A 26,465-nucleotide genomic window follows, 5' to 3' on the forward strand; every position below is an offset into this window, starting at 1 on the left:
GAATTCAATTCAGAACAGCCTCCTTTTTGAAAGAAATAAACCCATTACTTTCAATTCCTGCCATGTTTGCAGACCTCAAGGTCAACTTATTTACTGTTTTGGAAAGATCCCAACATTGAACAATGGATTTTCAATAATGGATGATAAAAGGGAGAAGAAATGATGAAAACTACCTCTCCATTTAGCCAGCAAAAAGGCTCAGCTGAACAAAACAACTTTTATTGGACTTAAGCCATCAAGATTTCCTCCTGACTCATATTTTAAGTTATTGTGCATGAAAAGAAGAAAGCAAACAAACCACCTTAGGTTACATCATCAAAATTATTCAAGAAGGTCACTGTTAAAGGTCACTGTGATTAAGATGAAGAATGACATTGCATTCAGGTATTCTAGTATAAATATGACTGTGAACATTTATACTTGGACTGGATAGTGTACTCAAAATCCAGAGAGAACAATATACTGAGTTCACTAGCCATGAAGTTCACAACGACATGTGTGATCCTTTGCCTGGTAAATTGCTGTTTATTTTTAGGTAAGATTCTGATTGATCCCAAGCTAATATCTCTAAAAATATAATTAATGTACTTATTCCCCTATAAAGGAAGATTATTATATGATTTCACTACTGATAGCAAATATTATAATTTATAGCTTTGTTTTTTAATAGACCTTAGGTTTATTACAGAAGGGGATGACAGAAATATCAAAAGAAATAGATAAAACGTATAGCAAAATATGAGCATTCCAATACATGAAGTGTGCAGCAATTACTTTTTCGTTGCTTTGGGACACAAGATTCAAGCAGCAGGTCTTGATACTGTTTTTTCTGATAAATGTATTAAAAGATATAGAATGAGAGGCCTGGACTAGTTTTCATATTATTCATATCATTTCATACTACAATTTTCTTAAAAATTCCCAAATAAGGTGGGGTTTTTGTTTTTTTAAAACCAAAACACTGATAATTGTTATCTGGTATCTTAACTGTATCTTAGACAGCATAATTCAAGATAGATAAATTCCGAATATTTAAGCTGAATGCCATTAAAATTGACAACTTGTTGCAGTTTATTTAAATATTATTTAAATTTCCAGAACTCTTTTAAATACAGGGAGAGAAAAGCAGAACAAATCCCACCATCATATCCTCTCAATCCTAGATCACAATTTGCTTAAAAAGATATATGGAGTTGATTTAACAAGGGCAAAAATGGAGAAGGCAGAGATGCCCCATTTTCCTTGATTTAGAGTCCCATAGACTTTCTCTGCATAAGTGCATAATTATTTAGATTGGGGAGATATTCACTTCTTTTACAGTGGCCTGAAAGATGCTTAGATACTTTCAGTGACTCTGGGTCTTGCATTTAGAACTGTCCTACCACAACAGGGCAGTAACTTTTTACGAATGGTCATTACATTATATTCATCCCACTCCCGTTGTAAATGTGACCTATGGGCACATTTTCTTGCTAGCCTTTTTCCCTTTTGGTGCCTCAATTTCTCCTAGTTAAGTATTTTGTTACAGGCTAACTTCAACAATTCATTGGTTACTTTGTAGAGGCAAAAATATCCCCTCAACCGAGTCATTGTCATGCTTTAATGCTTTCTACAGCTACCACTGCTAGTGATGGTAATAGCACAACAATTATAATAGAACACTTGTTCTGCAAAGAGAACTGGTTCAAAATCCTTCATATTTTTTCATCATATTGCTATCTTTCTTTCTCTGAACTGCTTATTTTTTCCTGAGCTTTTTAAAAATAGGTCTAGAATTACATCATTTTTCAATCACTTAACATACGTTTTCCACAAGTGGCTGAAGAAATGATTAAATAGGGCACCTTAAAAAAAAAAAACCTAAGGAAAAGTATGCAGTTTAGGAAAAGAAGAATAACTGCTGGACTATTGTAACAGTATTGATAAAAATATATCTAGAAGACATTAGAAGCAAACAATAAGAACCAAAGTTATATTTTAAAGCTGATTGTTATAGCTGCAAGTATGTGCATTTTGATGTTTCAACTTTGTATGTATTAAATTAACTTGTTTATGTACACCATACATGTATATGTATAGACTTGAAGACCAGGTCAAGGCTAGATTGTCATGGAGAAACTCTATCTGGTCGCTAGGACTTAAAAACTACTTGATGGCACGTAATCACTCAATCACTATGTATATATGGGTGTATGTATTTGGTGTATAAATTGGTATATGTATAAGTGAAAAGTAAAAATAGAATAGAATTTTTTATTGGCCAAGTGTGATTGGACACACAAGGAATTTGCCTTGGTGCATATGCTTTCTTGGGGTGCATAAAAGAAAAGATAAGATTCACTCAGTAGAAAAAATATATTGAGAATCTCCTGGTTTGAAGAAATGGAAGGGCACAGCATCAGCAGAACTGTCCATTGGCAGATATGGTTACCTGTAGTCCAGACTGAATATCTTGCAAGCTGTTGCCAGAGTGTCTCAGTTGAGACAAGATTTTCTTAAAATGGCTTGAATTAAGGATAGCATTTTAAGTGTAATGCAAATAAACCTTTAGTCTTGGCGGCTTTTATTTATTTGCTTATTTTATTATTTTTCAGCTCCTGGGATCTCAGGACATAAGGTCAGTTTATAGTTTGACATATATTGGTATGTTCCAAGTTTGCTTAGCAGCTGACATTATGCTCACAGTCATGGAATTAAAGTATCAGTACTTTGCTATGATTCTCTGTTATATGTAACAATAAATATAAACAATCTAATTCTTGATGGGCAATTGTTGAAGATGAGACCTTTATGTTTCAGAGCCATTTTCTGTAATTTGCAGTTTGAAATACTAGAATTAAAGTGGCCAGTTTCAATTCTGATAGCAATAGCAATAGCACTTAGACTTATATACCACTTCACAGTGCTTTATAGCCCTCTCTAAGAGGTTTACAGAGTCAGCCTATGGCCCCCAACAATCTGGGTCCTCATTTTACCCACCTCAGAAGGATGGAAGGCTGAGTCAACCTTAAGTCAGGTGAGATTCAATCTGCCAAACTGCTGGCAGCCGGTGATCAGCAGAAGTAGCCTGCAGTACTACATTCTGACCACTGCGCCACCACGGCTCTTAGAATTTATGGTAAAACTTATGCAACCATGCCGGTTAAAAGAACAGAAGAGCAGTCCAAAAGGAATGAAAGGAGGAACAGAAGAACAGAATTTTAGAGTTAAAAGGGTGCAATATTGAAAGTAGAACATCAAGCCTCCCTGCTCAGTGCAGGAATCCAAATTAAATCTTTTCAGACAGATGACGGTTCACCATCTCTCAAAGTAATGGATTCCCATGTGCCATTCTACCGTTACAAAATTTTCTTCAAAATAAAATGAATCTGTCTTCCTGCATTTGGGAAGAACCACACAGGTACAGATTTGGAAAATAAAATACGCTATTTCTGCATGGAGAGAAAATAATCTTGACCTTCTTCTTCAGGTATTTGAAAAATGCTATCATAGCGCATACCGTCACCAGCCCAATTCCAGTGTTCTTTTCTCAATTCTAAACTGTTCCTTTAGCCTTTCTATATTTTATATTCCTTTTCTGAACTTATTCTAATTTCTATAAAGTTGGGGACTCAGAATTAGATATTACTCAAGGTGAGTTCTGGCCAAAGCAGGATAAAGTACAAAAAGATTATTGCTTGTGATTTGGAGTGATACTTACGTTGAGGATATCTGAGGGAAAGCAGAAGAAACAGGATGTCACAAAGAGAAGCCACCCACTTTGGCCTCTGAACTACTCACTGTTTCCTACAGCTCACCTACTACGTGACCTTGGCAGCAACACTCATTAAAGAAGATTGCTGATCTTTAGTGTCAGTTGCATGTGGATCTTTTAATTTCATGTTTAGAGAAAGAAGAACATTGCTGTTACTTTAACAAATTACTTCTTGTCCTCTAAATGTGTATTATTGACTTTTTTCCACAACAGGCTAGTCCATTGTGTCAAATTCCGGTTAAATCATTAATAGTTAACCACATTCCTTTTAACTCAGGTAGCCCTTAAAATAAATTAAAAAAAACAACAACACAAATTCCTAAAGCAAATAGCACGTGCCCTTTTTGGCCATCATCCAAAATTAGAAGGGACATTAATTCAACAAGCTCTGTTTTTCTGAAATATAAATAACAAAGAAAAAGGGACTCCTATTGCAATCTGATTTTTCATTTATTTTGCAGATTGTTTGCAACCAATATCCAAAAGATAAAAAAGGCCAGTATGGTTGTCCTGATATCTATGATCCAGTGTGTGGAACTGATGGCAAGACTTATTCTAACAAATGTGAATTATGTTCCAAAATCTTGTGAGTGCTTCCATCTTTCCTCTATTTACGTACAACAGCACACTAGTTAAAGGTCAAAAAATGGCATTAGCCTCCAGGATAAAGTAAAAGAGCCAAACATTTGAAAATTTAATCTACAATCTAATGCAGAAATTCATGTTGATTTATATTTTAAGGAGCTTCTGTAGGTCACAACTCAAAACAGAGTTTGTGTAGTCCTCTGTTTACCTACATTATTTAACTAAACAATGTTTGAGTTATGTGAAGACTGATTCTCGGCCTTATAAAGGCAATGTGTATATATCTTCCCATTTGATGACAGATAGTAAAAAATGGGGGGAAACACTTGAATTGTTGGGTTATTAACAATGAATTACATGTGAAAATACAATGAAACTAAATAAATGAAACTAACTAAAAGTAGACAATTAGAATTCTTTTGTTAAGTGGTAACCATTAGCATAAGAGAAACTTCTTGAATGTAAAAGCATGCCTAGAATATGCATTGCCAATTTTTAAAATGTTGTTTGCCTTACTTTGAAACTTGACCGTCACATTTGCTACTTCCTTCATTTATTAAGTTCAGATCTTTTTTTTTTTAGAAGTAAACCCAAACTAGACATGGCACATGAAGGGAAATGTGTAAGTATTACTATTATGTACTGTAATTTAAAATTGAACTATAGCTCATTCTGATGTAAAACATGTCTTTTCACACACTCACACACACACACACACACATATTTGCAACACTTTCTACATGGTGCTACCCTTGAAGAGTATTTGGAAGCTACAATTGGTCTGAAATGCAGCAGGACAGTTTTAAAGGCCTCTAGGGTGTCATACATAACACCACTGTTACATGAGCTTCACTGGCTGCCGATCTGCTTCTGAATGCAATTCAAGGTGTTGGTTATTACCTTTAAAGCCCTTTATGACATGGGTACAAGATACCTGCGGAACTTTATTTTCCCAATAGGATTGACTTGTCCCACTATTCATTCATTCATTCATTCATTCATTCAGCTCTTGCTCTTTGGAACATCTTGCCACAGAAGATAGGATCCATTGTCTCTCCTTTAGTTCATAAAGACCTTAAAAGCCGGCAATGATGGCTGACATGAGGTCTATTGGCTGGAGATGGTTGATAAACTGACAGAGAAGGCATCTAACTTCTCTCCTCCATACCCTTATTTTTTAATTTGTTTTCATTTTTGTAATTTTAATCCATTTTTTAATATTTATAATTATTGGATATTTGTTTTATCTGGATATTAAGACCGACAGAGTTGCCTGGACCATGAAATGGGCAGCAAATACATTTGATAAACAAACAAACATGCATATAAATAAAATTATGGGATGAGAAGGGGCCCAGTATGAAGGAACAGGAAGGCAGATCTGGACAGCTGTCTTCTCAGATTGTTCAAAATAAGCAATACCAAAGAGCATTTGTTAAAACTGTCTGGAACATCTTTGTAGGTTGACTGCAGTAAATATCCACAACCACAAAAGGGCACGGCTGCAGACTGTCCACAAGATCATGTGCCAGTGTGTGGCACTGATGGGAAGACCTATTCCCACCTGTGCGTCTTGTGTGCTAGAATCCGGTAAGCTCGGCATAAAACAAAACTCAACTTAAAAAAATATTAGACAATGAGTATTGTACATATAAGTAGCTTGCCTTTCCAAACGCATGGTCCCATTATGTTGTATTTACCACTCCTTCCCTATTCTGAGCATAGCTCTTTATCTGTGTAAAATTCAAGATCAGTTGCAGCATGCTCGGCCAAGCGTTGGCTGCATCCAATTTTGAGAGGAAAATGTGGTGAATGGCATCAATGTGCCAAGCGTAGTCCTCATTTTCATTTCCCACCATGCCTGCTGCATCAGTATACAGTATATAGCACAGCTGGCTGGAGAATTCTGGGAGTTGAAGTCCTCAAGTCTTAAAGCTGCCAAGTTTGAAGACCTCTGGTATACAGCATTAGGAGAAATTAAGAAATGGCTGAATCCAGCCAACAGCAACAATAAGGGCTACTTCTTTTCATTGGCCCTTTCATTCTACCATTGCTATCTTGCCTATCCATTGCCACTCTTCTTTTCTTTATATGGTGAGTGGTAGTGAGTAAACCCTTTTCCTTCTCTTCCTTTTTCCCTGCTTGTATAGCAGCAGTTATCATGGTATGTGCAAATAACGGCTATGCCTGAAAGTCACATTTGGCTGCAGCTCTATTGACTAGTGGCATAGATATCGCCTATGAGAGCAGATATCCATATAGGGCAGTGGAACAGTTGGTGATTTAGGATCCTCACTGACTAATTCTCAGACTTCAGCTTGCTGGTTACTTATGGATTGGGGAAACATATAGAACTGGCTAGTTAGCACTTCATTTTTGTATAGCATGTGCACCATTGAGTTATTATACATATTGTCTCCTATTCAGATGAGAGCATTTGGGAAAGTCCTGGATTGTGGAACCCAGATCTAGCCCAAAGGTTCAGTTCTGATCGTATAAACAGACCCAATTCCCAGTCCTGTTAAAATTTCCATGAAGGCACAATAATAGAGGGAGACATTTTCCCAAAAGGCCACTTATATCTGGCATTGATCCTGTCTAGAAAGCTTTATGAAATTTTAAGTAGCTGAATTTTTCATCATGAATATGCGATTAATGTGATTTAGCCTCCTAGAGGCTGTCCTCAGCCTATATCAACTGGTCAGATTCCGAAGAACGAAGCCTAAATTCATCAAACTAAGTTACAGTTTCTCAAATTAAGACTTAGTGAATTAACCATGATGAAGTGGATTTACATAACACATTAAGCCAAACACCACATTATGATGTAGAACGCTAAATAAATAAGGCATATGACACATAGCTATTGATTGAGGCATGGTTTACTGAAATGGCCAGATTCTTGCATAAAAATAATACATTTAAGTTTATAAGTTATAATAGCTGATTTCAAAATCACATTTTAAAAAAACATACAGTATGGCTTAAGGCAATAGGTGAACTCTGTAAGAAATCTGATCATCAGTTCACTGTTTTATATATATAATTTATATCAGTTCACTATATTTTTATATGTATAAAACATATAAAGCATTTTCTTTATGAAATTGCCTTCTGAAATCTTTTAAGCAATCAACCCAATCAGTATTTTACCATTAGATAATAACATAGTTGTTTTTAACTAGAACTATCCTTCCTTCCTTCCTTTGTATCTTATTGTAAGTTTTTAATTAAGATGCCATTGTTTTATGCTATGCTTTGTGGACCATATAGCCAAAAGGTGAAATAGAAATATTTTTTAATCTTCAAGCACTTTCTATATATCATTTCAGCAATATAACACCTGTAAGGTTGGCTGGTACAGTTCTAGGCTTTAGTCATTCACACAAATTATTTCTCTGCTGTTACAGGGCAACTGGGCGTAAAATTGGCATACGTCATGAAGGAGAATGCTCCAAAAAGGTATATCCAGTTTGTCATATTGCACGAATCTCCAGTAAATGTGCTTAAGATAGAAAATAAGCATTGGTTGGTAGAATACCAACTTCGATCACAGATTTAAAAATGTGCCATAGGTTTCTAAATTTTTAGCAATATTGATCTGAGAAACAGCTAGTTTTGTGTTAAGGCACTAAGCTAAAAACCAGAAGACAGGAGAACTAGAAGCCTTAGATATAAAGCCAGGTAGGTGACTTTGAGCCAGTCACACTCTTTCTCAGCTTTAGGAAGAAGATAATGGCACTCCCTCTCTTAAATCTTGCCAAAAAAACCTACAGAGTAGCTCAGACAGTGGTGAAGCATAAAGACATGCATAAATATGGTAAAAATGTTCAAGAAGTCATATTGATATGAAAAATGAGGAGTGGTGGGGATAAAAATTAATGGGACACAGAGCATATTTACCCAAAACTACTAAATCTCAATTACTATTGAGATGTTATTACTTACAAGTATCAAGGAAAAAAGCATAAATGCAAATGCATTTAAAAAAAAAATGTTTCTTGGTAATGAGAATTTTTAATCTTTTCTTTTTCCTTCCTTGTATTTAGGAATAGAAGACCAAGTGCGAAGTTGAATGGATCATCTTTAAAGAATGAAAAAGGCTTTGGAAACAACTTTTGGTCCACTGTCTATCTAATTGGCAATTAAAAAAGCTATTGACTTGCAAATTCAAACATATCTCTTATTTCTCTGAATAAAAATTAATCCTAAGTGATAAACTGATGTTTTACATTGACACAACTAACATAACTGTGTGCAGCAGGAAGGTTAGCAACAAAATGTGAGTCTCTACATAAATTTTGTCCTAGTGTGTGATGTTGTGATGCAAATATGGAAGAGAGAAGCTTGCATTGTGATGTCACACATTTAGTCATTTTGGCTTCATCAAGGTTAGGAACAGGCAACTATGAGAAAAAATGCACATATCATTCAAATTGCCCCAGTGTCATATATTGGTAGGTCACAAGTTTCTTTTTGGCAGTTGGCTTTGTATTACACAAAGAGCCTTACTACTACTACTGATATCTTGCATTTGTAACTTTCCCAGGTTTTCTTACATATTCTATGACACAAACAAGCACTAGAAGGGAATAGACTGAAGAAAAAAAAATTATAGGCTTTTTAAAATTCATGCTTAGATGTTTATCATTCAAGATTCAGGATTCTTCCATGCCATTATCTGGGACCAACATTACCAAAAACAGTATTTTTGTTGACATATATTAAGAAAATTGTTTTCCTCATATCAAAAACTAACACTGGTGTCAGAAAGATTACAGGTTGTAATGTTCTACAGCGGGGGTGTCAAACTGGCGGCCTGAAGGCCAGATGCATCACGCACAGGCCATGCTTACCCTGGCTCCACAAAGGCAAAAAATATTGCGATACGTCATATGACCCGATTGAGTTTGATACGAGTTCTACAGTATGGAAGCAAAATGGCCTATTTAAGTTTAGACAACAGTCTGACTTCAGCCTATGCATATGAAGAATGGGAATGTATTATCAGTGGAGAGTCTAACTATATGGTCTGGATAGATTCATGTGAAAGTAAATGGTCTATTTTACTTGGTACCAAGTTGATCAGGGCTTTCGGTTTAAGTTCACCATATTGAGATAAATATACTATATTTTACTAAGAATCCTGATTTCTGGACATTGACCAGTTTTCCTAACTTCCATTTCACCTCATAAACAATAGCTGAATAGTTTCACAAGTACAGGCAGTCCTTGACTTACAATAGGTCATTTAGTGACTGTTCAAGTTACAATAGCACTGAAAAAAAAGACTTATGACTGTTTCTCACACTTACGACCATTGCAGAATCCTTATGGTCATGTGATCAAAATTTGAATGCTTGGCAACTGTCTCATATTTATGGTGGTTACAGTATCCCAGGGTCATGTTATCACCTTTTGTGACCTTCTGGCAAGCAAAGTCAATGGGGAAGCCACATTCATTTAGCAACCGTGTTACTAACTTAACTGACTTACAGTGATTCATTTAACAACTGTGGCAAGAAAGGTCATAAAATGGGGCAAAAGTCATTTAACAAATGTCTCACTTAGCAACAGAAATTTTGGGCTTAATTGTGATTGTAAGTTGAGGACTACCTATACATACAACAATGGGATGAAAGACTATAATACAGCATTAAAAAACACCAAGAAACAGTCAACCAGTATCCCTTCTACAACAGAATTTATACCATCGCCTCTGGAAATCTGAGAAAAAGCCAGGTCTTCATGGCCTTCCAAATATTTGCAGGGTTGCATCTGCTCTAATTTCCAGGGGTACGCTGTTCAGAAAGTGTAGCAATACCCTGAGAAAGGAATCACACCCAGAACAAGCCTTCCCTTCCAGTTCTTCTTGAGTGGGGCAATCCCACTTGAAGTAGCTGTCAGATATCCAGATGTTGTCAGACCCAGGTTGAGATATATTAGGTTTTAAAGGTGACAACTGGCACCTTGAATTGTACCCAAAAAGCTTACTAACAACTCTTGCAGTGCAACTCTTGCAGTAGAGGTGTCATTTAGACAAATCAGGTTGTGCTCCTAACTATTGAGGTTGGTCTCTTTGTACCAGATGTAGATTTCAGTGTTCTTCAGGAACAACCTGATATAAAGTGCATTGCAGTGAGTTCTACTGAGAAGTCACCAAGCCATAACTAACTATAGCTGAGCAGGGCCACCCAATCCAGAACCAGATTGCCTTCTGAGACAGAAATTGCCTACAGATGGCTTTGTGAACTAAAATACATTACTCAGTGTTACAATTTAGCAGATTATTCCTAAAATTATAGGGCATAAAAGCAATGGCTGATGTTCTAGTCCTGAAATTCAGAGACGGTTCTATTAGCTGTCTTGGGCAAAAAGCTTTTAAGAGCAGCAGTAAAGAGAAATATGATGTTCACTATTGGAGTAAGCAACTCTCCTTTTACCTCAGAGTTACTCCTGAATATATCCGAATAAAACTATGTGTTAAAAAAAAATAGATGAAGGGCAGAGCGGGCAAGGGATACAATCTATTTTTAAATAACATCATTTTATTAAGTGTTTATTGCAATTGAGAAATCAGTGGAAGATGTGAGAATACTTTTTTTTTGCATTTTTCATTAGCTTATACGATAACCTTTACTGATTTTTTTTTTGTGTGAACACACTATCATACATTAAAAAATAAAATTCTGATGCCCACTCTCAAAAGAAAATAAGCCAAAATGTTGAAAATCCACCTAAGCGAACAGCCTATCCAGGACGGAATGCTTTAACCAAGTTTCCATTGCAATGACACAGCAATTTTTCATTTACTGGTTTGTTATTAACACAAGTTTATGAAGCGCTTCCACTGATGCACCAGCATATTCTTGATTAGAACTGACCTTAGCGACTTTTTAACCACATGCAATCACACCAGATGTATCTTACTCTATAGCTTCTATGGGACAGCAGTAGCTAAAGCTCAGATTTACCACCAAGTTAAAAGAATCCAGCAGGCACACCAGTATAGAATCATGGATACATCAATCCATAATTCTAGTGCCGTAATAACTATTCCTTTCACCTTGAATTTTTGCCCATTTTCTGTGGACACAAAAGCTTCCATTTTTATGCAATCCCAGGCATTCTGCAAAGATCACTTTTAAGGGAAATTGGGATCATTTTATTTTTAATTACCACCTTTCCAAAGAAATTGATTTTTGCACACCATTGGCACTATGGTGCCAATAATCAGAGCTGGGATTACTTTCTGGCAAGGAGATAGCTGTCATTTTAGGGTCCAGGGATTGCAAATCAAAGGCCTCTTTTGGCAATATTGTCTTCTATAAATGTAATTGCATTCCTAGCCCACCACCGTCACTACACCCCCCTCCCAAACGGCTACAGGTGGGAGGAATTAATGGTCTTTAAACTTGGCATCTCTCTTCTCCACAAAGGCATTCATCCCCTCTTTCCGGTCCTCCGTGGCAAAAGTGGCGTGGAAGAGCCTCTTTTCCAGCCGGTTGCCCTCTGCTAAGGTGAGCTCAAAGGCGGCATTGACCGCTTCTTTGGCCATGGCGGCCACCAGCTTGGAGTGGCGGGCGATCTTCTCCCCGCAGCCGATGGCTTCGTCCAGCAGCTTTTCCACCGGGCAGACTTTACTGACGAGGCCGGCCAGCTTGGCTTCTTGGGCCGAGATCCGTTCCCCGGTCAGGACCATCTCCATAGCCAGAGACTTGCCCACCGCTCGGGTCAGCCTCTGCGTCCCGCCGGCACCGGGGATGGTACCCAGCAGGATCTCCGGCTGCCCGAACTGCGCCTTCTCGCCCGCGTAGATGATGTCGCACATCATGGCCAGTTCGCAGCCGCCGCCCAGCGCGTAGCCATTGACGGCGGCGATGACCGGCTTTCGGACGCTGGCCAGGCGGTTCCAATGGGCGAGGAAGTTGCCGCCGTAGCACTCCTGGAAAGTCCGGTGCTGCATCTCTTTGATGTCGGCGCCAGCGGCGAAGGCTTTCTCGCTGCCCGTCAGCACGATGGCGCCCACGCCCGGGTCCCGCTCCAGCGCGTCCAGCGCTTCGCTCAGCTCTTTCATCAGATCGTCGCAAAGCGCGTTCAGGGCCTTCGGGCGGTTCAGCTGGATCACCGCCACTCTCTGCCCGGCTCCCTTCTTCTCCACCAGCAGGTGCTGGAAATGCGCCGTGGCCGCCGCCGAGCCCAGAAAGCGTCGGGGCGGCTGACCGGCCATAGCCAAAGACAGACGGCGAAGGAGCAGCGCGGTGGCCATGCTGGCGAGGGTAGCAAGGACGCAGGGGTTCCAGTCCAAAGAGGCCCTCGGAAGCACTTCCGGTTCCCGAGTGATGCGTTCTTCCATATGCGGGGAGAGTTTCACAGGGCATCGCCCACTTGCTCTTCATTGGATGCTCTCACGACAGGACCCTTGTTGTTGTTGTTGTTGGATGAAAGCAGTGGTGAAATCCAACTTTTTTTACTATCGGTTCTGTGGGCGTGGCTTGGTGGGCGTGACAGGGGAAGGATACTGCAAAATCCCCATTCCCTCCCCATTCCTGGAGGAAGGATATTGCAAAATCTCCATTGCCACCCCACTTTGGGGCCAGCCAGAGGTGGTATTTGGCTGTTTTCCGAACTGCTCAAAATTTCCGCTACCGGTTCTCCAGAACCTGTCAGAACCTGCTGGATTTCACCCCTGGATGAAAGGCATTCTACTAAACCACTGTTCACCTCAATAAAAACAAAAAGAAAAAGCAAACACAATGCATAAATCTCTTTATGTCCAAAAAATTCCCTCTGCGGGATTTTTTAAAAAAATGTCCTGACCCTTTTTTTCCCAGATCAAACATTTACACTAAGAAACCAGCTGTCGGAGGTTTAAAGGCTCAAGAGTTAAAAAAAAAAAAAGTTATATTAACTTCTTTTGATGCAATGCTAACAGTTTCAAGTAAAAGCGAAAAACGAAGATGCAAAGAGCTGCAATATCTATGAGGGGGGGGAAAAACTGGAATTCTCTTTTAAGGCTAGGATAATCAACAAAATTATGGATTTGTCAACGCTTGTGGGGGGGGAGTGCTCAATTTTCTAACCAGGTTGAAATGAGTGTAATGAGAAGATCCGGTTTAAAGAGCAAAAGGCAGAAAGGCAATGGGGAAAAAAAAAAAACTTCCCAGCGACGGCTTTTAGAAAATCTCTTTCCCTTCGGACCTAAATCTGGTCTCTCTACGCGTGCCGGAAGTGAGGGTTGCGGAGCCACTCGTTCCGCTTCTCCCTCCCTCCCTCTTCTCTTTGTGGTCTCTCTTGGGGAGGAGGGGCAGAGTTTGCGGAAGTAGTGAGGGATGGACAGGAAGCGGAAGTGTTGTGAGGCAATGGGGTGGGGGTGGGGGGAAAGCGTCTCCTGAGCTGCTCGGATTAGAGTCTCAATGAGGAAAGGTAGGCGCCCGAGGGTGAGGGTGGGACTTGGTCGCTGAGGGTGCTTTGCGGGAGGGCAGTTGACGGTTGGGCAGTCAGGGCTGTTTCTGCCGTTGCTTTCGCGACGGGGGGGGGGGGTTGTCTTACGGCAGGCCGTTTTAGAGTGGGGGTGGGTCAGCACTGATTTCTGACCTTCCCCTTTTCCGGACAGGCTGGTGTGAGACAACTCAGAGATGTCAATAGAAGGGAGCAGCCCCTGTGGGGATGGGTAAAAAAATAAATAAATAAAAAACGACGCTCTTGAATGACCAGCTTTTTTCCCCCGTGTCTTGTTAGCCTGAGCACCCGCGGCCTACTTATTATCCTATTGAGAAAGGAGTGCTCAGCGGTTATTGAGGAGCCAAGGAAGGGCGAAGGGTTGGTGATGGAGTTTTAAAAAAGGAAGGAGGGAAGAGCAAGGAAGACACTTAACCCCCAAACCCTCCCCCCTCCTTACTAACTTGTTTAGGCTTACACAGCTGGGGTTGAAGGTTGGACTTGGTCTTGCTGTTGTCTTCCAGACTTGACAAGCAGTTCTCTTGTGTTTTCCTCATTCCCATTGTCTTTTTTTTTTAAAAAAAAAAGCAAGATGGGGGTTATTATGGTTTCCGTTGCTGTCCCCCGGCACACCAAATGAGTGTTTTTATTTTTATTTCTTCCACTTAAGTTTTTGTAGAATAGTGGAGCTCTTCAAACCCTTGGAATGACTTACAATCCCACTATAGGGGGATTATAATGCTAGCACATGGATGATGCCACTTTACAGAATTTTTTGAAATAATGATTCCCCCCCCCCACTCCTTTAGTACAGTAAAGGATTCTTACAAAACAAGTATTCATAATTGCATGTTGTTACCAAAATACAGTTACTGGCTTCACAGAATAAACTGGAATCCATCTGAGCATAATCTACTCTGTTGTGTGGATTCAGCCCAATTGAAGGGGAAACTAATGAATTTCTTGGATTACGAATTTAAAAAAAAAACCCTTCGTATATTCTGTAGTATAATTGTTAATTCCTCTGAATAATGCATTTATTTACTGCATTGAATCTGCGTTTGAATCACATAGACTGTGATTCAAAATCTTGATGCAGATGCAAACTCTTGCATACTGATGAACTTGTTATGCAGTATTTGATTTTTAAATTATAGGCTACTTTATGAGAGGCATGGGATGTTATATGAATTGCACAGTGTACAGTTGTGGGAAGATTGTAAATAGGGAGACTGGTGGGAAATTATATACAAAAAGTCTAATTGCTAACAGTTTTTACAAAATTTTTACAATTTTTACAAAAACTGGCCACTTTCTTTTCTAAATTAATTTTATGGATGTTGACTTAACTATCCTTTGATAAATTCAGTGAGATTTATTTCTAAGACAGCAGAAGAGTTGGTATGTCTTTTGAAATTTGCTAACGGTTTTAATCCTTCACTACTTATGTTAGCAATTCTCTCTGAATTTGAGATAAGCACCATTGGAATAAATTGTGATTATGACTGAATATGAATGCCTGATATTATTTGTTAAGAACTTAAGTGGAGTCATGCAGGACTAGGCTAATCAAAAAAAAAAAAAAATTCCTTTGGCTTTGGAACACTAATTGTAATTCTTCACAAACACTAATGATTTTTTCACAACAGATGTGACTTGGGGTTTCATTTACAAACTGGTTTCTCCTAATCAGAAAGTCCTTACATCCAAATGGAAGATACTGTGCATAGTGGAGAGTATGACACATCTTTCCAGAAGGCTTCTCTTAGTTTTTGAATTGTGTTTTTTAAGCTTTGTACAGATATAATTTTTACATAGACTTTATGTTAATTTAAGTTGCCATTAAAACTGTTCACTTATTTTAATTTTCTCTTTCAGTTCCACTGTCCTTAGAAGTGCAGTACTCTGCAATCTGCAAATACAATCAAAATGGGGCCTAGACGGAAAAACATGAAAATGTATTCCACAAGCCGGGAAAGTCCTGTATGCATCAAAGCTGCTGAGCTGAAAGACTACATGAACCAGCTTTCACATGAAGTGCTTTGCCATATCTTTAGGTAAGAAAACAGATTTTGTTTTAGTTTTAATATCTCCCATCATTCACTTTAATGGTCAGTGATAACAAGCATCTGCCTAATGTTGACATTTAACTGTTTCCATTTAGAGGTTTGGGTAACATTATGCCAATACATCATGTATTACTTTGTGAAACGTTTTGTGTTGCAGAAAAAAAGTATCCTAATCATTCACATGTTGCCTAGTGCCACTAGGCATTAGGATATTACTCTTCAGGAGCAAGTAACAATACTCACCATATCCAAAGGCCCTCTGAAAGAGCCAGGTCGTAATGCTTTCTAAAAGTAGAGCCTGCCCTTACCTTTGGGGTTGTGCTGTTCCAGATAGGGAGTGGGCTTTTGAATTGTTTTAAAAGTTTCAAAAGAAGGTTCAGATTACCTCTTTTGGTGTAGTAATAATTTGCCATTGCTGAATAATCATTGACCTATGAAATTAAAAAAAAATGTTCTACAGAGAGGGTTTTCTCTCTATTTGGGATAACTATAAAATGCAGGACTCATTTATCAAATATCCTCTTTGGTAACTTACGTTATTGTTTTTTCATTGCCTGACAAATATAGTTCCCAGCTATTCTAAAAATTCAGCCTGGTAATTTTGAAGCCCTGGTGCCATGATTGGATGGCAATGTTTACACACGTGATGTCTTTGTCTTTTTAATATTTTAGGATGTGATTCTCCCAAAGGAACAATTGTTACTTGATGATTGAAAAAGAATAAATAAATCAAATGACCTGTTTTATTACAGTTTTGTTTTTATTCTGTTGAATTTATTTCTTGCTGTAGTTGTTAATAAATGTTCTTTAGTATACAAATTGTTCTTTAGTATAATAGTAGAGAAAAGAAACCATCTAAAAATTAATCCCATTTTATTTTCTTCCTGAAGGTATCTTCCCCTGCAGGATATTATGTGCATGGAATGCCTCTCCCGGAAGTTAAAGGAAGCTGTCATCTTGTATCTAAGAGTAGTAAAAGTTGTGGATCTCTGCGCAGGTCGCTGGTGGGAGTATATGCCCACTGGTAAGTGGTGCTGTAAACTTGACAACTTTAATTACATTTTCTGTTTAGCTATAGTATTAAAAAAAAAAAAAAAATAGAATTTCCACAAACGTTATGTGTGTATGGGAAAGCTTCCCTGAATAATAAAGAGATAGCAGAAGCTCTTAGTAACATGTATGTATTTTAAGAGAAAACAACTTGATTAGGCAGTCAGCTATGCAGAAATAATGAAATAGGGATCTTCTGAAATGGAACTTTAATCTTTAAATTTAATCTTCATCCTGAATCACTGGGGATTTATTCTAGATTGTTATGGTATCTGAAATTGCCTAATATTTTGCAGGCATTCTGAAAGGTCAGGAAAACTTAGGAAAAGTTACAGATTCAGAAAGGGCAAGTGTAGTACTTCCTTTTAAAGTAGGGAATAAGGAAGCCTTGTAGAACAATGAGCCAACTGTCTTTTCTTCCTTTTGAAGGAAAATTTAAAATTGGGAGTACATGAATAATGTATTCGGATGGAAATTAAACCTCATCTTTCTCACACACACACAAATCTAAGATGTGTGATGAAAAAACTAGTCATGATCCATTATATTATATCCTTGCAATTTATACTGATATTGATTGTTTCCTAGTATGATTTGATTGCTTATTGTACCATATGACTGTCACTGGGTGTTGTGCCTTGTGATTCTTGACAAGTGTATCTTGTCTTTTTATGTACACTGAGAGCGTATGCACCAAAGATAAATTCCTTGTGTGTCCAATCACACTTGGCCAATAAAGAATTCTATTCTATTTTATAACATAGATCTCTGATACCACTTACCAAACTATACTTTGGGGAATTAAATATTTATTTGATTAAATATATATTTAACACCTTTAACACCGTAAACAATTATTTCAGTTATGTTATCTTCTTGCATATAGTTCAGTTTTTCCTCAATACTAGTAGCATCTTTCTGCAGTATTGTCTTTGAATTCTAAAATTACAAAAGAGTATGCCAAAATGGAATGGTAGTGCATATACGATAAAATAAAGATAGTTACTTGTCTTTGTGCATCTACATACAGTTTTTAATTTAAAAAATGAAATACGGATTGTTTGTGTAGGATTCACAGATTCCAGCTTCCTAACCTTACTGAAGAAAATGCCAGACATTGAGCAGCTATATGGCCTTCATCCCAGGCACCTTGACAGACGTAGGGTTCGGGGTTATGAAGCCTTCAGCATTCCCGGGGTACTAGAAGCTTTGCAGGCTTGCCCAAATCTCTTGGTATGTGTTCAAAACATAAATATGTAATTTCATTTGACAGCTGTCATTTTGGATAAGAATTAGGGGGACAAATATAGCAGATATTGGAGACAATTTGGAAGGACAGATGGGTTTGCATTTTATGGATCAAATTTATGCCCTTGAATCTGGATTTCATTATCGCATCTGAAGCAACTGTAATTAAAATCTCACATGCAGTTTTCTGTTTCAATTAAATCTGGAAGTTTAAAATGCAATCTGTTACTATAAGAAGAAATCTATGAATGAAACATAGCATAGAAAGAACAGTGTATTACATAAAATCACATGATATATACACTGATTATGTTTGCTTTGTGTATAGTTTAGTTGCAGAGTGAGGAAAAATAATTTGGCAATGGAGTTGCAAAAATTGACAACTTTAATGTAACTAGCTATGATGTATCAACATGTGTTTTATTAAAATAGTCTAAATAGATATAGTTTTATATAACAGTCTGAAGAGTTGTTTTATGGATACTTAAATGATAATTTTATTGGTTGCTATGTATGGGTTCTTAGAAAGGCAGGCTATAAATTTTAGCAAAGAGATTTAGATCTGCTATTTTTAATTCATATATTATATGCAACTAATGTACAACAAATAATTATCAGTGTACTTGGCTTAATAAATACTAATTAGGATTATTCATAAATTGGCAATATTCAGGTAATACAAATAAGATAAATATTGTTTTTGCTATGATGATGCTTGACTGTTTATTCTGGATTTTTTCCCATACTACTTAGGGTGTTGAGACTTCCCATTTGGAACTAGTAGAAGCCATTTGGACATACATGCCCCAGGTTCACATCCTAGGCAAGTTTCGTAATCGTAATGGTGCCTTCCCAATTCCACCTGAAAATAAATTGAAAATACCAATAGGAGCTAAAATTCAGACTTTGCACTTAGTAGGTAAGAATTACGTATTTTTGATATTAAGCTAAGCATTTTGAAAAGCTATGAAATCAGAACATATTGTGAATAGATTTGTTATTGTTCTCAATAGTAGAATGGTTGCTATTCATATTAATAGATAAAACAAATAGATTTTTTTCAACATTGTAAAGTACATGCTCACTATGAACATTGTATTACTAGATTAATACTACAGGTAGTCCAAAACTTACAATAGCTCATTTAACAACAGTTCAAAGTTATGATGACCTTGCAAAAAGTCACTTACAGCCAATCCTTGAAGTTATGACTGTCACATTGCCTTCACGGTGATATGATCACAATTCAGATACTTGGCAACAAGCTCACATTTATGAAGGTTGCAGCACGTTGTAGTCACATGATTGCAATTTGCAACCTTGTCGGCCTGCTTCCGACAAGCAAAAGTAAATTGGGAAGTCTGATTCACTTAACAACCATGTGGTTTCCTTAATGACCATGGTAAAAATAGTCATAAAAATTGAATCTGGTGATATGATGACTGAAGTTCCGTTACCAGTTGTCGTAAGTTGTGAACTACCTGTTGACTGACAAATCAAACCATTTATATTTGCAGTGTTTCTCTGAAATGTCTGGTTTTGACCATAGCTTGCTGCTCTGTGTATTTTTTTAGGAGTTAATGTCCCTGACATTCCTTGTATTCCAATGCTGAGGCATCTATACCTGAAGTGGGTGAGGCTCACCAAACCACAACCTTTTAAGGATTTCCTTTGCATCAGCTTACGCACTTTTGTCATGAGAAATTGTGCAGGTAAAAGCCGTCTTGCTGCTTCAAACATTATGTAGGTTAAAATATTACAATTTCTTAAACATTTCAAGCTTTTGTAAAGAAATGGATTATTAATTATTAATATGGAATGTCAAGATGCTCCAAATCTGATTAATACTGATTCAGTTGTTAAAATTGCTGTTCCTTGTTCACAGTTTGAAAACGGAAGTAATTTTTTTCTGATAAGTTGTGTCAGCTGCCTTCTCCTGTATGACACAAGATTTAGTTACGTCATTTGGTGGTAAAACAGGGAAATTTTATCCCATATATCAAAAATAATCTACCATGACTTTGCAGAATTACAGGAATGTAGACAAAATATCTTTGTATCTATGCATTTTCTGCTTTTACATTCTTTACTGAGAAAGTAACAGTTTTGTCACATGAATGGAAATGCTTGAAATCCTATTAAAAGAGAAAGTATATGCTAACATTTCTATGCTTCTGTTTAGCTGCCTCTGAATGTGAATTACAATTTTTCTTTCTTCTATAGGACCCACAAACTCATTGAAGTATGTTCCCCTGGTCACTGGCTTAGCTTCTGCTCGAAACTTGGAACATCTGGAATTAGTTCGAGTTCCTTTTCTTGGAGGTCTTATTCAGCATGTTGTAGAAGACAGTTGGAGATCTGGTATGTAAATTCTTTGGAATTAAGAACAATTCTTACTTTTCCATGATTTCTTCATCTTTTCCTTTATAAAAATTAATATTGCTAATATCTTCAGATATGGGTTGCTTTTAGTATAAAAAATACTAGGTACATCTGACTATAGAGAATTCTTATATTTGAAATTTAAGGAGTTAATACTTCCCCTTGGGCTTCTCAATGGATAAAATGTTCTCTTGGTGAACATGTGTTTGTGAGACGTTCGAATTTGGCTGCAGTTCCTGAACTTGCAAACTGTTGAAATAGAGAAAGTTGGCTAACAATAAAGCAACATACTGTATTTATGTTGTTGGAGAATAGTGTAGCTGTGGGGACTGAAGAGGTTATGGAGGACAACAGTAGAAATAAGTCCATCCTCCCCAAGGTTTTCTTAGTGTGCATGTTCTTTATTCTTTTTAATCTAGGGGTATGATTTCGCTTTGGACTAACCCTGTGATCCTGGAGTATGAATCAATGTTAAAAAAAATTGTTCAATATATTAGAAAAAAAGTTACAGACTGGTATGCAGAGATTGCAGTGAAGGATGTGTACTGATATTGTTTGACATACAGGGAAAAAAAGTATGTATTTGTCAATATTTGACTGTTGAATTTATTTTTTCAGGAATAATTCCAAGTGCTTCATATATTCCAAAGTTACATCTTTTCCAATACTGAGATTATTATCTGTTAACTAATAGTAGTCATATACTATAGTATATTTAAATGAAGTATTCTACTTCATTTAAAGTAGAAATGAAAAGTTTGGGTTTTCAATTTTGCTTCCAACATTTCTTCTGTGATTATTGCTCCTGAAACACAATGAAAATTTATTACTTTTTTATTTTTTGGATTTTCAGGGGGCTTCAGAAATTTGCACACTATAGTTCTAGGAGCTTGCAAGAATGCTTTGGAAGTTGATCTTGGCTACCTCATCATAACTGCTGCACGAAGGTAATTACCATATTTTTCGGAGTATAAGACTCTCTGGAGTATAAGACACACATTAGTTTTTGGGGAGGAAAACAAAACAAAAAAAAATTCTGCCTCTCTTACCAGCATCCTTTGGTATTCCTCTGGCTAGTGTCCTAACAGCAAACAGCATGGTCAACTCCAGCACATTATCGCAGCCTGATTCAGCAGTTGATTGGCGGTTGGATCAGCCTCCTGGAATACCGCCAGTCGGCTGTTCCAGGCTGCAGGGATCGCCACAACCCATCGGCACCTCTGCATGTCGTGTTTTTGGCCTCCGCGTGTCCCGTTTTTGGCCTCCGCGTGCTCCACTTAAGGCTCGTTCCAGGCAGTGGGGACCACCGCCAATCCCCATTACCTAGAACCAGCCGAAACCGTGATGCACAGAGGCCAAAGATGTGACGCGCAGAGGCAGCGATCGGCAGTGATGGACTATGGTGATCCCCACAGTCTGGAACGGGCCTTAAATGGGGCATGCGGAGGCCGAAAATGTGACGCATTGAGGCCAAAAATGGCTGGCGGGTGGGAGCTGGCAGGTGGGTGGGGTTTCAGCAACATTCTCTGTATAAGACATAGAGACATTTCCACCCACTTTTTAGGGGGGGGTGGAGTGCGTCTTATACTCCAAAAAATACAGAAAGTTGTTGACTGTTGTTTCCTTGTACTGCCAGATCATTGGCTGTTAGGTACCTGATAAACTGGTGGGTAAATCAGCACTTCTCTTGAAGAGGCTGTTTCCTAGGCTTCAATCATTACCATAATTATTCTGTTTACCATTACCATTTACCAATTACCATTCATGCAGTTTTGTTTATGCTTTCTTAAATGCGGTGTATTGCTTTTTTGCCATGGCTTGTTTTCTATTTACTTAATTCATGTAATATATATCATAATAGATGTTACCAAGAAATAATACTGATGTAATAAAAGTGTTCTGTTGTTGCTTTGCTTTGATCAAGGGTTCTAATATCAATGGACTCACGTTAACATTTACTTCTTTCCTTGGTTTTCATTTATTTCAGGTTGCATGAAGTACGAATTCAGCCTTCCCTAACCAAAGATGGAGTATTCTCTGCTCTAAAAATGGCAGAATTGGAATTTCCCCAGTTTGAAACACTACATCTTGGATACGTTGATGAGTTTTTGTTACAGTGTATGAAATCCTTCACTCTTTCTGTTGGTTATCTATCAGCAGCTAGGGTAGATCTGGATTTTATTATTTGCCTAAAAGGAGTACAAATGTTAAGATACATTCTTGTGTAATCTAGAGGCAACCCTAAAGTCTTGGTTGCTCATCAAACTTGCTTGGGACTTAGAGAAGGAATCTTGATTATAATAGTATGTTTACATGGCCTGGACAGCATTTCATTTCTTGAGATTAGCTGCAGAAAACTCTCTGTACATCATTGGGAATTTCTCTTTTGGGAATTAAACCTTGATCTGATAAGACCATAGAATGAGATAATGTGCATATGTCTTATTGGAAAAAAAATATTGGAAGTTCTCATTTCCTGAAGAAGGTTTAATCAAGCATGTGCAAAGGGAATAACCAAAGTATATACTGGTGGGTCTTTTTAGCAATAACATATGGTAAAGCAGGCCTGCACAATTTGCAAAGGTCCAACAACCAGATTGATATCTTAAAAATAATCATGGATCACAAAGGAATAACTAGCGGGCCAGTTAGTTCTTTGGTAGCTAACAGCAAAATGGCAGCAGCAAAGCTGGCAGTGTCCATGAAATCTAGAGGTACTGATGTGCCTTTTGAGATGGACATTATGTGAAAACTAGCTGGAAGCTGTAGATCCTTCCTACAGGCAGTAAAATTTGGTGGCAGTCAGCTAATTACTTTTTGAAAATGTGTGGCTTGCAGGCTATACATTATGCAGGCCTGTGGTAGAGTTTTACACCTAGCTTTATTCTTTTGTGTATGCCAGGAGAGTAATGAAATAACAAATTTGCTAAAGATTTTTTCACAGAAACTTCATATCTGTAGCTGTAATGGGATATTGATGTTTCATCTTACTGATTTTGTATATCTCAACTTTGCAGCCCATTCTGTCCTAATCTTTAACATTAATAGAATAATTAATTATGCCAATTATGTTGAGTGTCTTTTAAAACAGAAATAAAGTAGGGGCTGGGTAGAATTTAACCTTAGCACAGTTTGTTAAGTTAGCTCTTACAGATCAGTTCTTAAGTTTGTGACTATTAGAAAATATGTTGTTTTTTTTGTTTTGCTATTATTGTTTTCTAAGACCAAGAGATGAATAGTTAATATAGCTGTGGCCAGTATTCAGACTGCATTGCCATATAAAGTCATAGAAAAAAAATGGCTCTTTTTTTTCCTTTCTCTGTGTCTAGGTAAAATGATCAATGCAGATCTGGTGAAATATGGATTAGCAGATGTGGTTGAAAATCCAGGCATTATCACAGACATAGGAATGAAAGCAGTAAATGAAGTCTTCTCTTCAATTAAATATCTTGTCATATACAACTGTCCTCATTTACATAATCCAAGTAGCTGGATCACAGGTATTGTACTCACTAACATCTTCTAAAATCCCTCAATATATTTCATATATCCTCTCCTTAAATAAATGGATTATTTTTAAGAATTGTTTTTGTTGTGTATATGACAAGTTTGAGGTCTCTATGTTTTCATCATGTCAGCCTATATGACTGATCTAAAAATATCACTTTATTTTAATTCGTATAGTCCTGAAAGGAAACACTACTGTTCCATTTTTTACTGAATGATGAATACTATCAGAACATTAACATTGTTATTCTATACCTCTTGTTCTTTTTTTTGTAAAATCTAAAGTGGCTTATGATACAAATAACAAACATGGAACAATGCAATATGATAAATGAGTCAAAAATTAAAACCATAAAATCAAACTATTAGGGGGAAGAGCAAATGAACCATAGTGATTGTAATGAATACTAATGTAATTATTATTTGTATGAGGTCATTGTCATTTTATATTGGATATATATTGTAAAATATATAAGCAAATATTTTTAAAAATATCAGAGTAGTAGTTCCACACAGTCCTCATAATGGTTCCATAGTTTTTTTTAAAAAACTCTTTTACGCTAAATTATCTTCAGCTATCTGTAGACTTATTGTAATCATAAGAAAGGGATCTTCCATAGAACATAAAGAGCAAGTAAGCTTAGGTGGAAGTATTGAAAGTGGCAGCTCCTCAAATAACTTGGTCTTAGATTATTTAGGGGATTATAAACCAATAATATACTGAGTGTAACTCAGTATTTAATTGTTATTCAGTGCATATGTAAACCAATAAGAGCGTTATTGAGCACTCTAGTTCCTAAATATTAGTTGTAGTTTCTAAAGCACTCAAGAATAGCCTCATATAAAATGTATTTTAATAAAGTATGTCAACTCATTTTATGAAAAGTTACTATATAAACCTGCCTGGACCATGAACCCCTGATTACAAAGCTAGGAGGGTGTTAAATGCATTATTTAAACATTAAATGGATACCCACTCATGATTCAGTGAGTAATATCTACTCAATTCATAAACAGAGGAAACTTCTATTTATGAAATGAAAGCTGTGCTAATGGAAGGAATTATTTCATTGAAACCTATAGATTTTAAACTCATTGTGATCAGTCACAAAAAAATCTTCATTTTCAATGCTCCCACTCTAAGCTTCTGAAATAATTAGTATTAGTTTCCAAGATGTTTGATTTGTTATTTTTCTGTGTTTCACCTGTACTGTAACAAAGGGAATATATTTTAAGTTTGAGAGGGGTGAGGGCTTTTTTTAGTCTTAATAATATTTATTATTCTGTGTAACTAGCCACCTGTAAAAATGGAGGCTTTCAGAAAAATAGATTAATTAGAATAACTGGGAATCCTCTTTGATAGCAGTGAAGAAGGAAACTCAAATTGATGTGGTCAAAGAGGAGTAACTATTTATTCAAACTTGGAAAGGGCATTTAGGAAAATATATTGTTTTTTCTGTAGATCATTCAAGATGGACTCGGCTTTTTGATCTCACTCTGGTGAGATGCCATGCAATAAAACTAGACTCTTTTAGTCAGTTTATTGAATTATTACCAAGCCTGGAGTTTATCTCTCTGGACCAGATGTTTCGGGAACCACCCAAGGTAATCATAAAAAAATAATAAGTTTTGAAGTGTGCACCAAACCCACTATATTAAGCTTCTACTGAGTGCTTTTAAATAGATAACATTTCATCTGGTTAATGTATGGAATTAAAATCATATGCAGGTAATCATCTGCTCACACAAAGGGTAAGCCTGAGTTGAAAACATGAGCCTTCCATAAGCTTCATCGTAATTTTCCTGTGTTTTCCTGCATCCTGTTTTTTGGTAGTTTTTCATGCAATAGAAATGGTAATTTGAAAGAAAATCTTCAAAGTAGCAAGGATGGTCGGAATCTGGGAACAGGATTTGTGTGCACTCCACATCTCAAGTCAAATTAATTCTGCATAATGATAAGACATAAGTGTTGAAAACTAGTTCAGTATTGCAAGTTACAATAGAAGTATGAAGCAAGAGGCCGATTATAAAAATACAGGTAATCCTCGAGGTGTGACAGAACATTTAATGACTGTTCAAAGTTACAGCAATCCCTCCCCCCCCAAAAAAAGCTATATACCACCCTGTTTCAAAGTTAAGAATTCTACAGAATGAAGAATGACTGAGTGGGTTCTGTAAAATTCTTATTTTTGCAGAGGTGCCTTAGAACGTCCATCTATCAATTTCCCACACATACACAAACACCAATTTCCTGCACTTCCAGGTCCCCAAAGGCATTGGACACACCAGATGGTCCTCTTCAAGGGCCCTTAGAATTCCTCACTTACCTTCTGAAGATCTGCAAAACTCAGGCTGGGAAGGAGTGGGCTACATGTTGTGAACCAATACTGGACAAAATAGCTTCATTGTCAACAGAGCCAGGTCAGGTT

The 26,465-nt window shown here is 37.1% G+C and overlaps 3 protein-coding genes across 3 annotated transcripts in view; 2 read left to right on the forward strand and 1 right to left on the reverse strand.

The window, feature by feature from the left end:
* Nucleotides 1–428: 428 nt before the first annotated feature.
* On the forward strand, nucleotides 429–5,940 carry LOC148115449 (double-headed protease inhibitor, submandibular gland-like). Its single transcript, XM_087887390.1, has 5 exons — nucleotides 429–535; nucleotides 2,595–2,617; nucleotides 4,216–4,340; nucleotides 4,922–4,961; nucleotides 5,802–5,940. Exons 1-5 carry the CDS (start codon nucleotides 478–480, stop codon nucleotides 5,931–5,933), a joined length of 378 nt encoding a protein of 125 aa, XP_087743516.1. The 5' UTR covers nucleotides 429–477; the 3' UTR covers nucleotides 5,934–5,940.
* A 1,263-nt stretch (nucleotides 5,941–7,203) lies between these two features.
* ECHS1 (enoyl-CoA hydratase, short chain 1) lies at nucleotides 7,204–13,567 on the reverse strand. Its single transcript, XM_034405891.3, has one exon. The coding sequence runs from the start codon at nucleotides 12,693–12,695 to the stop codon at nucleotides 11,739–11,741; it is 957 nt and encodes a 318-aa protein (XP_034261782.1). The 5' UTR covers nucleotides 12,696–13,567; the 3' UTR covers nucleotides 7,204–11,738.
* An 82-nt stretch (nucleotides 13,568–13,649) lies between these two features.
* Nucleotides 13,650–26,465, forward strand: part of FBXO38 (F-box protein 38) — a 31,876-nt gene continuing 19,060 nt past the window's right edge. The window contains exons 1-11 of the mRNA XM_034405822.3: nucleotides 13,650–13,765; nucleotides 15,659–15,837; nucleotides 16,740–16,873; nucleotides 17,969–18,132; nucleotides 18,901–19,066; nucleotides 19,722–19,859; nucleotides 20,371–20,508; nucleotides 21,383–21,476; nucleotides 22,517–22,647; nucleotides 23,859–24,029; nucleotides 25,499–25,641. Of these exons, the coding sequence (XP_034261713.1) occupies nucleotides 15,710–15,837; nucleotides 16,740–16,873; nucleotides 17,969–18,132; nucleotides 18,901–19,066; nucleotides 19,722–19,859; nucleotides 20,371–20,508; nucleotides 21,383–21,476; nucleotides 22,517–22,647; nucleotides 23,859–24,029; nucleotides 25,499–25,641 (1,407 nt within the window). The 5' untranslated portion in view covers nucleotides 13,650–13,765; nucleotides 15,659–15,709. The remainder of the gene's footprint in view (nucleotides 13,766–15,658; nucleotides 15,838–16,739; nucleotides 16,874–17,968; nucleotides 18,133–18,900; nucleotides 19,067–19,721; nucleotides 19,860–20,370; nucleotides 20,509–21,382; nucleotides 21,477–22,516; nucleotides 22,648–23,858; nucleotides 24,030–25,498; nucleotides 25,642–26,465) is intronic.

This window comes from Pantherophis guttatus, chromosome 2 (assembly GCF_059756535.1).
Source record: "Pantherophis guttatus breed Tessera chromosome 2, ASM5975653v1, whole genome shotgun sequence".
NCBI lineage: Eukaryota > Metazoa > Chordata > Lepidosauria > Squamata > Colubridae > Pantherophis > Pantherophis guttatus.

What these genes read in the sequence shown, in the direction of transcription:
- ECHS1 (XM_034405891.3), bottom strand. Translation starts at nt 12,695, where the DNA reads ATGGAAGAACGCATCACTCGGGAACCGGAAGTGCTTCCGAGGGCCTCT.
- LOC148115449 (XM_087887390.1), top strand. Translation starts at nt 478, where the DNA reads ATGAAGTTCACAACGACATGTGTGATCCTTTGCCTGGTAAATTGCTGT. An exon ending in AAATTGCTGTTTATTTTTAG is followed by an intron (nt 536 to 2,594) that starts GTAAGATTCTGA and finishes ATTATTTTTCAG; the next exon opens with CTCCTGGGATCTCAGGACAT. An exon ending in TGGCACATGAAGGGAAATGT is followed by an intron (nt 4,962 to 5,801) that starts GTAAGTATTACT and finishes ACATCTTTGTAG; the next exon opens with GTTGACTGCAGTAAATATCC.